Genomic DNA, 14,558 nt, shown 5'->3' on the forward strand with positions numbered 1-14,558 from the left:
ACACAAGCTGCAGGGCCCCTTGACAGAATGGAGGAAGCACAGCAGCAAACCCCACTCCAAGGGGGGGCTCAGGGCTGGTTTGTGCAGCTTAGAAATTGGGTTGGACCAGCTGTGGAGAAGGTGTGGCCAAAGCACCTGGGAGAAGAGCTGATTCAGACATTCAGATTCCACTAGTGGAGCTTCTATGGAGCTCTAGCCAGAATTAAAAACTGTTCCCTTCTGTGTCCCTTTTGAAAGGAAGGTAATAGGCAGTACCATTGGTTTGCCATTCCCTTGGGGGAATCCCTCACAGGAAACAGGAGTTAACAAATAGCCACCCTACAGCAATTTCAGTAGTGAACTAAACCCAGGATTTTAAAATCATTGTATGTCCCTAGTCAAAAAATAGTTTTTAATATAAAATATGTAAACCATGTGCAGTTAACTTCAGCTGCAATGTACAGGCAATAGAAGCATCTTTTTGTGCTAAAGGAGTTTAGGGAGCTAGGACATTGAAGGTCTGGCAGGGAAACTTTAGTACTAACCAAGCTTGAAGAAGAAACTTAGGCTGTGGTTTGTGTTTGTGGTCTCTGCTATTTACCCTCATCTTTGACCCAAATTATGCTGTGCAGGAACATGTGCATCCCTATATTAATTAATCTCTTCCTCTTTCTTGAGGCATTCTTCAACTGGATGCCTTTCTCTTGTCATTCCTCTCAACTTGTACATTTACTTTGAAGTGGTATATACTTTGTTTAAACTAGCACCACCCAAAAGAAAGCATATACTCTATTTTTTCCACTCGTTCAGACTGGAACATGTGCAGCTTCGTAGAAGATAGTGTTCTAACAATGGCACCTCATTAGTAGCAATGCAACTTCTGAAATCTTCTGTGCTACATTTAAGCAAATTCGGCATTATGAAGCAAAGCTGTGAAAGCTTCGGCAGTTTCCTATGGGAGCCTGTCCCAAGACAGGCAAGATTGGTGGTGTTCCTTCCTTCTTCCTTTACTTTCTTTCTTCCAAATGTTTCTGGAACAGTGAAGATACTACAGCATTCATTATTACCCTGCACGTTAGCTGATAAACTGAAGCCAAGGGTATACCTAGCAATTAAAAATGACAAATACACTGAGCAATTAAATGTCTCCAGCTCACATAATCTCCATAATTGTCCATAATCTCACAAAACAGAATTGCTATTACATAGAATATCATCATTTAATATATCATGGTGTTGCAGCTGGCTATAAATGCCTATCAGTGTGTTAATAAAAGGACTTATGAATCAGAAAAAAGATGGTCAGTTCACCACCATGAAACCTGTTGCCTGTGTCATGACATAAGTCACTCACTTTATACCCTTGAACCTACAGTCTTTTTTTGTTTCTGTCTCTGGTGACTGTTGAGGTGGAAGTTGACCAAATGACTTTGGATTTTCTTCTTAACATGGTCCATTTCTTTTCTCTTTTCCTTCAACTACTTTGTCTTCTTTCTATCCTGCATTTTTTCTTTTCTTTGTCGTAATCTTTAAGTGTTTTTCATTATCTGTGATGATGTTTTTTCTGTAATGAAAAAGTCAGAAACATTCAGCCCAAGATTTTCAAAAATGGGTGCCTAAATTCATATCTAGACATCTCAGTAAATGATTTAACTTTCAAGAGGGCTGGACACCCAGTAGCTCCCTTTCACTTGTATGAAGTATCTAAAAAATAACAAAATTTACCTTTTGACTTCAAAGGTAGCTGACAGGGGCTTAGCACTTTTAAAAATCAGGCCACCTATTTAGTTGCTTAAATATGGCTCTAGAAGTCGAATTTTAGGCACCTATTTTTGAACATTTCTGGTCGAAATCTAAGAGAAGATTCTTAACATCCTGATCAAATAAAATAAAAATGCATTCTAACATCCAAAGCTTTGAGAGAAATCACTGGTAGTGTCATGCACTTCCAAATGTTTACACAATTACGGTGCTATTAACAAGGGAACCCAAAAGGTGGTGGTTGATTCAGAAAAATGTCCAAGATTAGGAAAAGAGGTCAAGGCAACCATTTTTCCTTAGTAAAAATGCAGGGGTAGTCTCAAGCTGATCTCAACCAGCTTAATTAAGATAAAAGATGTTTTCCTTAACATAGATGCAGGTTAACATCATGGCTATGTCAAGTTTAGTTTATATGTGTTAACAAAGCCTCACCTAATCTTGACTTCTTTTGCTAATGTGGTTAAACTGTCAAAAGATTTCAGATGCTTATCAGAACTCTTCATACCCTTTAGTCTGCAAAATAGGACTGTTAATCTTACAAAATGTGGGTTTTCTCATGAGATTTTGGTCGGGCCAGGATTATTGTAAGAACAGCCTTTCATATGTTGTTTTGCCACTTATGCTTTTGGTCCCAAGCAGGATCAGGATGTGATGAGGCACAAAATGACATGCTCTTAAAAAAAAAATGACCTAAAAATTTTAACCAACTTACTTTCTGCTTGAATGCGGTTTAGACTTTGGATGAAAGCACTTATTGGTCCTTGTTTAACCAAGCTATTTTAACCATCTCATTATTTTGCTATGATAAGCTAAGTAGCTAATGTATAAGAAGAGCCAAGATAGCTTGGGCATAAAAGGTGCTGTATAATGCTGAGTTCTAGTCTGTTTTAAATGATGCATATAAAACATTCCCATTAACATACACAAAGTAGGATCATTTGTCCTGAATTGAGTCTATTAAAAAAATTCAGGGTCATTTTCTGTTTAGAATATTTGATCAAATAATGGCAGGAATACAAGAAATATGTGTCAAGAAATGTGTGTTGTTTTGTTTAAAAGGACTGTGTTTCTCTTCACAGGAAATCAGTGATAATGAAATATTAGAACTGGTACACAGTGCTCTCGGGAGGATGACGGTTATCCGGCAGATCTTCCCTCTGTCAAGAGACAACAATCAGAGATGCATGAGAAATAATCATAGAATATCTTCATTGCTCTGTGATCCACAAGAAGGCTATCTGCAGATGCTGCAGGTCAGTAAAGTGTTGGTGCCTGCGAAGGTCCTTAGGAACATGACATGAGATAGTTGTGTGTGTGATTGTGAAGCTTCACAGGAAACAAAGGAAGGAAGAAGTAAAATGAATACCTTAAATCTCAGCATGCTGAAATTGAGTGGGATAGTTCCTGACTAACCTTAATTATCTAGTTTCCTTCCTTTCCTGGGCCTGAGTGCTTTAGATCTGACATTGTCTGCATAAAGTATTAGCGGGCAGTTAAGTTGATTCTAAGTTGATTTGGGGCATTTCATTCCATAACCTCTCTGTGTATATAAATATAGATATAGATATATAGATGATATAGAATCATGTTTTGTTGTTACGCAATTCCAATTTTGCCTAAATACTGCATTTATGCCTATTAGCCATTTCATGTGAAAGGATTAATTTGTGAGGACTGCAGAGTTAAGTTATGTATTGGGATATAGAGCTTTTCACTTCCAAGTATCTGATTCTGTGTGTTCCATATCAGCAGTGACTGGACATCACTAACATCTGATGGTTCTTTGGCCTACGAGAAATGCACTACTGATATTAGTGCCATTTTGTAACAGTCTAGGCTATTGAAACCAACATCTCAAGCCCTGTTGGAAGATCTCTCTTATTGGCAAGATATCTATTCCAAATGCCAAGATTCCTCAAAATAAGGTGCAACATCAAAGCAACCTTTTAGTGAATTAAGTGAAAGTAAAAAGTGAATAGAGAATATCTGAATGAACTACATGATGAAGATCCAGGGGGACTTGTGCTCCTAAGTCACTGAGGCATTTTTAAAAATTGCATCCATAGTACTGATGAAAGATGCTGGATAGAACTGAAAACCTTTATTTATTCACAAGGTAGGTGAAGCAAAGGCAGTTGCAGAACAAGGTGCCTCCTACACTACCCAGCCAATGTGCTAGAACACTGACTTGATGGGGCGGGGCAGGAGAATACCAATGTGATTGAAAGGGTAATTCATAGTCCATGTTCATTCAGAACCTGATCCAAAGCCTCATGAAGTAAATGGGATTTTCCTTGGCCATGTTAATACTATCCACCCAATGAGGGTACCAGCTGTAACAAGTGTCACTGATAGCAGATATTGGCCCTGTGTGGGTAATGTACTTTTTGCAACTCCAGGCACTGTATGTTTGAATACTGTGCATCATATAGTCAGATACTGTATAGAAATAGAGCTGCATTATAGTGGTGTAGTTGGCAAGTAGATTCAGACAGTATGGATTTTAAAGTAAAGATTTCTTACTGCAGTAAATCGTTTTGAAGCTTTAGAACTGAGCTTTCTATTCACGTTTACTGCATCAGTATTCCTTTTTAATTAAAAGGACCCTGTGAAGATTTTTCATAATTTTCTCAAATTCAATATTTACTCATTTTATTCACCTGAAATTTTGTAATTTTTGCAAGCTATTTCTATTTTGAAGGCACCCTGATTTCTTACTGAAGGTCAAGTCTCAAGTGCAGGACTGCTGTCAGATTTTATTGTTTTATAAGAAAAACAATACTAATTTAACAAAAAAGAAAATAGTATAAAAAGGCAGCCCACAACAAATTAGATGGATTTTATAAGCAGATAGTAATAATGAACGGTTGGTGAGATTTTGAGCTATATACTGGAAAACTTGAAAGTGTCCCTTTCAAATCAAATTAAAACTTTATCAAAATTCCTTACTGTGAAAGAGTTTGAGAGGTGCCTCTTCCACAAACATTAACTACCCCTTATATTGTCTTACTTCTCCAAGAAAACGTGCATAACTACCAAGCATAGAAATGAGAAGTTTTGTTCTGTGTTTGTAACCTCCAAGATGGGTAAATCCAGGCTGCCTGGAATCAGAACACAGGCTGCTTACTTCAGGGAATCTGAGCATATTCTAGGTTGCACCAGCAGATGACTTAATTGGGGGACAATTTCACATCATGGCAGGATTTTGAATATTATTGCCCATCTGCTTATGCACAAATCTATTTCAGAGACTAGTCTGAAGGACTCCTCTGACAGACTTCTTCTGAGTTATCATATGTCAAGACAGTAATATGTTTGCTAGCGTGCATAACCTAGCTCCATAATTCTAAACTGTATTGACAATAAAGCTACAGGTGTCTGTTAAGTAGTCTCCTGACTCCTTGAAAAATTGGTCTCTGGGGTGTGAAAACAGCTACAGTACTCAGCATTTTTAGAGATGAGCAATCTGTGAGCATACAGGATGCCCAGAAATCCAGTTATAGATTTTAGTTAGTAAATTAGCCCAGTGTGGTCCTTGGTAACATACAAGATGTTTCTGCGATCTTATTTGCATGCAGACCAAGCTCATTTTGCATAAATCACCCAAATTAATGAATCACATGAGGGATGATCATCTTTAAGGAGGGAGAAAGCCTGGCCACTAATTAGAGGGTTGGGAGGTTAATCACTGAAAAAATGCAGTTTCATCAACCCAAAACTATTTGTGAATTTGACACAAATTTGCTGAATAGTTTCAGCCAAAAATTCTTTTGAGGACTTAAGTGCCATTCACAAAATGGGGGGTAGGGGAAGGGAGGCAGTGAAAGAAGAGGTGATGGTGGAACAAAGTGGAACAGCTTCAACAGTGGAAATTGAGAAAGACCAACACCAGAATATCCCATAGTGCAGTGGTTAGCGCACTCTTCTGCAGCTTTGGAGATGCAATTTCAAATCCCTGCTCCTTGTCAGGCAAAGGGAGAAGTTGAGTCTGGATCTCCCACATCCCCAGGTGAGTGCCCTGAACCACTTGGCTACAAAGTGATAAGGTGAACATCACCACCTCTTCTTCCTCCTGATTTTCATGAATCTAGCCCTTCATTTCCTTTGCTTTTATTTGAAAAAGTGCTCCAAAATGATACATTTTGTTCAACCCGAAATAAAATTTTGGTCAGCTTCTTTAATTAATTTTTGGGAGGCATTTTCAATTGTGGTTTGGGTTTTCTTCTTTTCTGTTTTTGGAGCAAACTGAAAAATCAACCCAGTCCTACCTCATTTTGGTGAAAATGCAAAGGCTTGTATCAAATTTAAAGGGAAATTATCCAAGGGATGATAGTCTCTTCAATTAACAAAATTTCCAAGGAAGTATTATCGTGCCTTCCAACGTATGTCATACCCCACCTGAGAAAACATCCCTTCAAATGAAACCGTAATTAAATCTCCATGCCCATTCAATCTTTCATCCTCTGCTCAAAAGATCAATAGGGGAGCCAAGTGTTGTGGTGTTGCTTGTGCTATGGACAGTTAGCTACTAGGAAGTTAACTCAGAAACCACCAGGGTTTGGTTTTTTTCATGACCACTGGAGAGTTTCCAAAGAGTAAATTGTGAGATCGGGATAAAATGCTCTGTGCCCCATTATCAATCCCTCAAACCATCCAAATCCCTGTGTATTTTACATTACTATTACACTTACACAGATTTTGATCATGGAATTTTTTATCCAGCTTTAGTTTACTTATTGTATAACTCCAGTTCTATCAGGTACTTTGAAGAAACACGCATCATAGCACACCTTGTGGAGACGCATCTAGTAATCATTTCATAAATATGAATAACACATTGTTGTTGGTCCCTTAATTTCAAGTATTCTACATTTTCTATTTTCTTTTTTGGGTAGGAAATAGATTTAGTATCTTGTGTTACACCAGACCCACTTGTATTATTTTGTATTACAAAACATTCCCTGTCAAGGTTTGTTACCAACCATGGCTGGTTTTTTATTTTATTTTAATGACTTTGTAAAAGGAAACTAATATCTGCCAGTTTCTAAATTTATTTAACATGTATATATATATATTGTGACAGACGCAGACCAGTGGGGTACAGGAGTCTGGTAGAGGGCAAATATACTGGTCACTGGATGAGTAGTTTTCTGTTCCCTGAGTGACCAGAGCAGGGGCTGCACTAGAGTAATCAGGAACCTGTTAGAACCAGTTAAGGCAGGCAGGCTAATTAGGACAACTGGAGCCAATTAAGAAGAAGCTGTTAGAATCAATTAAGGCAGGCTAATAGGAGCTCACTTCAGTTTGTGGTGCAAGTGTGAGGAGCTGGGAGCAAGAGGCGCAAGGAGCTGAGAGTGAGAGGGTGTGCTGCTGGAGGCCTGAGGAGCACAAGCGTTATCAGACACCAGGAGGAAGGTCCTGTGGTGAGAATAAGGAAGGTGTTTGGAGGAGGCCATGGGGAAGTAGCCCAGGGAGTTGTAGTTGTCATGCAGCTGTTATAGGAGGCACTATAGAGAGCTGCAGTCCACAGGGCCCTGGGCTGGAACCCGGAGTAGAGGGTGGGCCCGGGTTCTCCCCAAACCTCCCAATTGACCTGGACTGTGGGTTCTTCCAGAGCGGAAGGTCTCTGGGCTGTTCCCCAACCCACATGGTGAATCTCTGAGGCAAGAAAATCCGCCAATAAGCGCAGGACCCACCAAGATAGAGGAGGAACTTTGTCACACTATATAACATGAATATGTTTAAAACAACCTAATAAAGAAAAAAACATTTGGGTCATGGCTTATTAACTTTGTCTTGGCTAAATTAATGAAAATCCTTTTGGAGCATCTCCGTTATTAGTATTTTTAGTACTACCTCCTAGGAAGTTGTTTTTTAGGAGATGATCATCCTGGCTTGGAGTCTGATGAGCCATGAAACATCAGACCATTCTGCAAACTCATGCAAAAACTCATTTATTCAGAACCTTTTATGGAAGTCCTGTTTTACTCTGTCAGCATGCTTGGCAACATTTTGCTCATGGTCTTATTCCTAGCCAAGAAACATTACTTTAATAAACTCCATTGCATTTCTGCTTAGAATGGAGAAAGTCCTTTCTAAAATTGCCAGTCTTGGAGGCTTCATTTGACATTAGAGGGAGGACAGCATTAATCCAGAAATCATTTTCTGTCTATATGCGTTTCTCATTCTTATTTCTTGGTGACCTGTGTTAACACGGTCAGCCAACATCCTGTACCCTTTTTAAGCATCAGCCATATCTAGCCTGTCTGTCTTCTTTGTCTCTGACTCTCATCTGGAAAGATATTTAACCACCTTTGTGAAGTGCTTGGATATTTATGAATGAAAAGTGGTATTTACATGCCAGATATTCTTGTTAGTCTAATGTATTCCCAATATATCCACCTCCCTGGTACTTTTATGCAACAAGACTGCCACTGTTACACAGCTTGAACTATATTACATATTGTTTTAGATTCTGAGTTTGGAAATACTTTGTCTAGTTCCTCCTCCCAACCTCTTCCTTTTGCTTTACATGAGGTTTGAAAATCTCTTTGCCCTTGATTTGTGATTCAGATAATTTTCTCTGTTATGATTCCATTTTTATTTTATTTGTTGTTGATCACATTTATTATTTATACAGCTGATAACTTAGTTCAACCTTTCTGAGGCCCTGTTTGGATTCAAGAGTGTTATAAGGGCCTGGGGCATCTAACATTACTTGACTTGACTCTAAATATACAGTAAGTTTAAAACTAATGGGACTCAATACAGCAATGGCAGAATAGTACGGTTATTCCTTAGTGTCATCAGAGTCCCACTTCTTTACTTTAGCAATGTTCCAGATGTTGTTTGGATGTTTTTGGAGAGGATATGTCAGAAGGCGTAGGAGGGCAGGTTCTTCAAACAACTGCTCGCCTCTCCATGTGTAAGGGTAACTTTGTCCTTCACAGACCTGACCGTTGAACATGTTACCAGGCATCAGTTAATGGGCTGCTCCTTCAGCATTCACACTTTGCTTACATGTTGTATTCTTTTTAGGAGTTACTGTGAGGGAACTGCTGTATTGGACCTTGCAGACCGGTATAACCTGTGAAATATAATTCACAGTGTCCCATTTGCTCTTGAAGGGCCCAATCCTGCAAGCATTCATATGAGTCACTTCACTAGGCAGAGGAGTCCCATTGTTGTCAGTTGAGCTATTCATCACATTATTAAGCACTACAGCTGATAGTAAATGTTTGCAGAATTAAAGCATTAATTTACCGTACCAGAGGCCTCTATGAAAATGTACATTAAGTTACAAACACACATTTCACATGTCTTCTCACAAAGACTTTATGTAGGGGCTTTGGGCCAGACCCTTGGCCTAGTTGGGCTACTTTGCAGCACTTGGAGGTCTTAAATTGGCCTCAGTGGCCAGCTCGGGATTCCCTCAATAGCTTTACTTTCCTCTTATCACAGCTAGCAGCTTAGCTAGGGGCATGTTAGGAGAGAAGGGGCATGACTTGAATGCACTGCACTCCGGCAACACCCCAGATGCCACAATGGCCCATTTTGGGATTTTGCCGGCAGCTGTGAGTTAGAGCAGCCTGGAAGCCAGATGCTGAAGATCAGAGGAACTCAAAGATAATGTAAAGCCATCATTGCCCCTCCACTCAGTCCAGCTCATCTGGACCAAAAGAGGCCATGGACTGTCACAATTTTTAATATTTTTGTTTTACTTTGTTCTTTGTTTAGTACTTCATTAAAAGACTGAGAGCACTTGCTAGTAGCAAACATAGTGCAGGCAGATGTCACCACCCAAGCCCTTCCTGTCAACACAATTCAAATCTAAACTATAGCTCATGTTTATATTCAACCCAATGTAAAACACCAATGTTTCCCCCCTCCTCTGCTCTGCTATTTCAGTATTATTTCTCCTCTCCTCGCCATCCCTCAGCTCCACCAATACACTTTAGTTCTGATTTCCAAACATCCTCTACTAGATTGACTCCTTCTCTGATCAGTGTATGTTAATCATGCCAGATTCTTGAAACATTTAGTGACACGCGGTAGTCCCCTAGGGATGAGGTTTACATTTAAAATGTAGTTTAATTTGTGCCCCTGTGGCTACAGTTCAACTTTTGTTACAGACAGATGTTTGAGCTGCAAAAGAAATAACTATAAATGGTTGAAGAACACTTGATATTAGATATAAACCATAAGGAGGGAGAAGAATTCTTTCAGAAGAATAGCTGAGTGTAAGGTATGAAAGAAGGTATGTAAATGAATATAGAAACTGTATATCAGTAAAAATGTCCTGACCATGAGATCTATTAAATTGTGGAATCATCTCCCGAAGGAATTTCTGAAAGCACCCATCATTTGTGATGTGTAAAACCTGAATGGCCAGAAACCTAGATAACAGTGTAAAAAAAAAAAATCCTACATTGTCAGGGGGGTTGACTAGTTACCCTAATAAGGTCTGTTTGCTATGGTTCTATGATACTTTTATATTTTCTTTCATTTAACTCCTAATAAATAGCTGTTTGAAACTGACATTTGAGTCTTTAATGGAAGTTTTTCTTCTTACACGGCATGCAACTGCAGCTCTTATTTTATTATAGGGTTTCTCATGAGTGTCAAGCTGCTGGCTGTGATTTTGTTCTCCAAGAGCAATGAAGCATTTATTTAAAACACATGCGTGCACAACGTATCAGATGGGCTTTGAAAACTGATCTAAGAAAATAAAATAGGTAGGTCAGATTGTCAGTTTCCCAACCTTGACAGCATCCCTCTAAGCATACTACTGTACATTAAGTAATACATCAGTCATCACCTCTCCTCTTTTTGAAGAGCACAGATAGATGCCGCCTTGCTTTAGAGTCACGCACATGCACCATCACTTTTGGCACAACCTGGGCTTTGGGGATAGATAAACACCTTCAGAGAATAGTGGTGTGCACAAAAACAACTGTATTACTCATTAGGCAGTGCATGTTTCCGTCACTGGCAGGGTTCTGTATGTTCCAATTTGCCCTCCATCTCTGTCTGTCTCCATCTTTGGAGCTGACTGCTGGGATACTTCCAGGGTGAATTTGGCAGCTGCAGATCTCTGATGCCAAGCTTGGGAATGAATTTTTGAAGCAGTGGCATGTGGGTGTCAGCTTGTCTTCCAGTTGGTCTCTTCATAGGCCTCTTCTCTGGCTGGACTTCTGGCTTTGCAGGCAGCTCTGAATCTGCCCATGGTCCTGAAGCAGGGTCAGTCTTCTATTGTGCAACATTGTATTTCTGGGTAGCAAGTTCCCTTTGATTAATGCTTGGAAGGAAACTAAAGGTTATCCATATAGAATTTTAAAAATAGTAAATCTGGATGAATCTTAGTCTCTCTGTAAAAAGGATGTTTTACCTTTACTGCATTATGGAAATATCCCTGTTCTGATTCCATATTTCTGCTTCCTGCCTATTTGTGTATAAAGTTTGTTACTTGGTACAAGAGAAGGGTTCCCTGTGTATTCCACCTGAAGCTAAACAGAAGCTTCTGTTCATGTGGACAAACATGTTTTAAAAGAAGCAAGATCCCAAATGACTTACAGAATGCATATGTGTATGGTGGACTGAAAAAAATTTCAGGTGCAAAATGTACACTTCAAAACACAATATTTAGATAAGTTTTCATTCATGAACTGGTAAGTCCTTAGTTCAGAATTTCATGCTTTCCAACTAACAGTTCATGGCATTATTGCTTTCAGATTCCACAGCAATGGGTGTGGTATAGATAATGTAGATAGGCCCCCAAAATGCATTTCATTAAGTCTTTGGCTTTTATTAGGCATTTGTGGTATCCTCAATTCGTGGGGGTCTTAGCCGACAAGTGAAAGAGGAACTAAAATTTGATTCCCCCCCCCCCCCCCCCCCGAGATAAGAAAAGTGAAACACTTTTTTTGGTTTCCTCTGGAAATTTTCATGATATGAAAGGGAGTTTCTGCAGACAGAAGAATGCCCTACCCCCATCCCGAATAGATAAAGAGGAAAAATTAGCGGTGTTGCAGAGCTCAGAAAGCCCAAAGGAAACAAGTCTATCACCTTGTTTTCATCTCAGTGTTATTTTTCTTCCAATCGTGCATGCTACTCTAATGCTAATTTCTTAATTTCCTATTTCCTCATGCCTGAGACTGCAGGAGTAGAGCCATGGGGTATTACTGATTGTTCAGGTAGCTACATGAATTGCCTTTTACAGTACATTTCTGTATCCAGTGGGTTTTGATAGTTAGCTGCAAATTGAAATTTGTGTGGACACTTGAGGTAACAAGTGTAAACAAGCTTGGTCTGATGGCCTGTCTTCCTCTTCACAGCATCATCTTCCTGGAGTTTGCAGCAAACGTGTGATGTTGCAAATACAATCTATCACATTTGTAGGGGATGGTAGGGAAATCATTTTGCTTCTAAGATACAGTGGCTGATGGTGCCATTGAAGGGGATTTAAATTGGCAGTAATATGAAATTACGAATGCCTTGCTTAGATGAAGCAGAAAAGGCCTGTGGGATTCTTGCTGCATGAAAAGGACTGTGATAAAGAAAACAATGAAAATTATATGAGTGAATGTGGATAGGTGAGCCAAGACCTGGAATGCTCTTTTGAGTTCCCTTTTTCCATAGGAAAGTACCTATTTAGATATGACTTCAGGCTAAAAGGGTGTATATGATTTGGAAAAGAGGATAAAAAGGTTCTTAGTCTTTTGCATAAAAGCAGCATTAAAAAGAATAAGATAAGAATTTATTTGTGATAAGCAGTAATGGAAAACAATATGGTTGCTTCTGGAAACATTATTAGGCAACATATACAGAAAACGGACTTTTTTTTCATAAAACAATCCAATTTTGGAATTCTTTACATTTTACAGCTCACTGGAAGTAATAACAGAACAAACCATATTAAGATTCCAGAAAGCTAGCCAGAATAGGTATATAGAGGATTAAATGTGCACTATAAATAATTCTAGCTAATACATCACCAGTGATAAAATTTCTGCTACTTAGTTAAAAATATTGTTGACAGTGAGAATAAGAATAGAATTCAGCTTCCTGTTCCACAGATATGGGGTCTGCAGTACTAATAGAAATAATATGTAATATAATATATATGTTTTTGTCACTTAAGTAAGCATAGAAGAGTGTGACTAAATGGAAGGAGCAGATCTGCTGGTGAAAGGCACCATATTTACATAGTAACATTTCAGAGTAGACTCACGCTGTAAGAGAAATGGAGGACCAGCATTCCAGTGGTTCCTTTTAAAGGACAAGACGTGCATGATGATAACCTTTCCATTCCATGCTACAACAGTTCTTCAATATTAACAAAGATCCTCAGAGTAGTGACAGAAAGAAACAGACAGCATACCATCACCTTCACTTTTGTGGATACTTATTTTACTGACACATAACTACCGCAATTGCTTCAAAGTAGGAATGAAGCATAGCACTATGACATCAATCCGCCTTGACAATGTGGTTGTGGTTCTGTGGGTCAAACTAAAAAGGACGGGCCAGCTTGGTAACCAAGTAATCAGTGTTCTGCACTTCGATGTAGGAGATCTGGGTTTGATTCCAGGTCGCACAGTCTGGATTAATAAGAGTTGGAAGTCCTACAGAGACAGTATACTTAGCTCCTGGGCAGAAAGGGATACTTGGTAGCACTCAGGACTTGTCTTCACATACAGCGCTACAGCTTTAGTGCTTCAGGGTTGTCTACACTACGAAATTAGGTCGATTTTATAGAAGTCTATTTTTAGAAATCGATTTTATACGGTCGATTGTGTATGCCCCCACTAAGCGCATTAAGTCCGCGGAGTGCATCCTCACTACCATGGCTAACATCGACTCATGGAGCGCTGAACTATGGGAAGCTATCCCATAGTTCCTGCAGTCTCCGGTGCCCATTGGAATTATGGGTTATGCGCTCAATGCCTGATGGGGCAAAAACATTGTCGCGGGTGGTTTTGGGTACATGTCGTCACTCTCCCCTCTCTCTCTCCCTCCCTCTGTGAAAGCAACTGCAGACAATCATTTCGTGCCTTTTTGCCTGGGTTACCCATGCAGATGCCATAGCATGGCAAGTATGGAGCCCGCTCAGCTCACCTCTGCTGTTGCGAGCATTGTAATCACCTCGCGCATTATACTGCAGTATGTGCAGAACCTGGCTAAGAGACAGTAGCATGAGGACGATTGTAATGAGGACATGGACGTTCCTGAAAGCACAGGCTGTGGCAATTGGGACATCATGGTGGCAGTGGGGCTGGTTGATACAGTGGAATACCGATTCTGGGCCCAGCAAACAAGCACAGACTGGTGAGACCGCATAGTGTTGCAGGTATGGGATGATTCCCAGTGGCTGCGAAACTTTCGCATGTGTAAGGCCACTTTCCTGGAACTCTGTGAGTTGCTTTACCCCGCCCTGAAGCACAGGAATACCAAGATGAGAGCTGCCTTGACTGTTGAGAAGTGTGTGGTGATAGCACTGTGGAAGCTTGCAACGCCTGACTGCTACCAGTCAGTCAGGAATCAATTTGGAGTGGGCAAATCTACTGTGAAGACTGCTGTGATTCAAATAGCCAGTGCAATCATTGATCTGCTATCAAGGGTAGTGACTCTGGGAAATGTGCAGGTCATAGTGGATGGCTTTGCCGCAATGGGTTTCCCTAACTTTGGTGGGGTGATAGACAGAATGCATATTCCTATCTTGGTACCAGACCACCTTGCCAACCAGTACATAAACCGCGAGGGGTACTTCTCAATGGTGCTGCAAGCACTGGTGGATCACAAGGGACATTTCACCGACA

General features: G+C 39.9%; 1 protein-coding gene across 4 annotated transcripts in view; it reads left to right on the forward strand.

Annotated features, from left to right (window-relative positions):
• GRID1 (glutamate ionotropic receptor delta type subunit 1) overlaps window positions 1-14,558 on the forward strand; it is an 817,493-nt gene that overhangs the window by 642,247 nt on the left and 160,688 nt on the right. For all 4 annotated transcript variants that reach the window (XM_054034733.1, XM_054034734.1, XM_054034735.1 and 1 more), the window contains exon 6: window positions 2,820-2,993. In XM_054034733.1, the coding sequence (XP_053890708.1) occupies window positions 2,820-2,993 (174 nt within the window). The remainder of the gene's footprint in view (window positions 1-2,819; window positions 2,994-14,558) is intronic.

Source organism: Malaclemys terrapin, chromosome 7 (genome assembly GCF_027887155.1).
Source record: "Malaclemys terrapin pileata isolate rMalTer1 chromosome 7, rMalTer1.hap1, whole genome shotgun sequence".
Taxonomy (NCBI): Eukaryota; Metazoa; Chordata; order Testudines; family Emydidae; genus Malaclemys; species Malaclemys terrapin.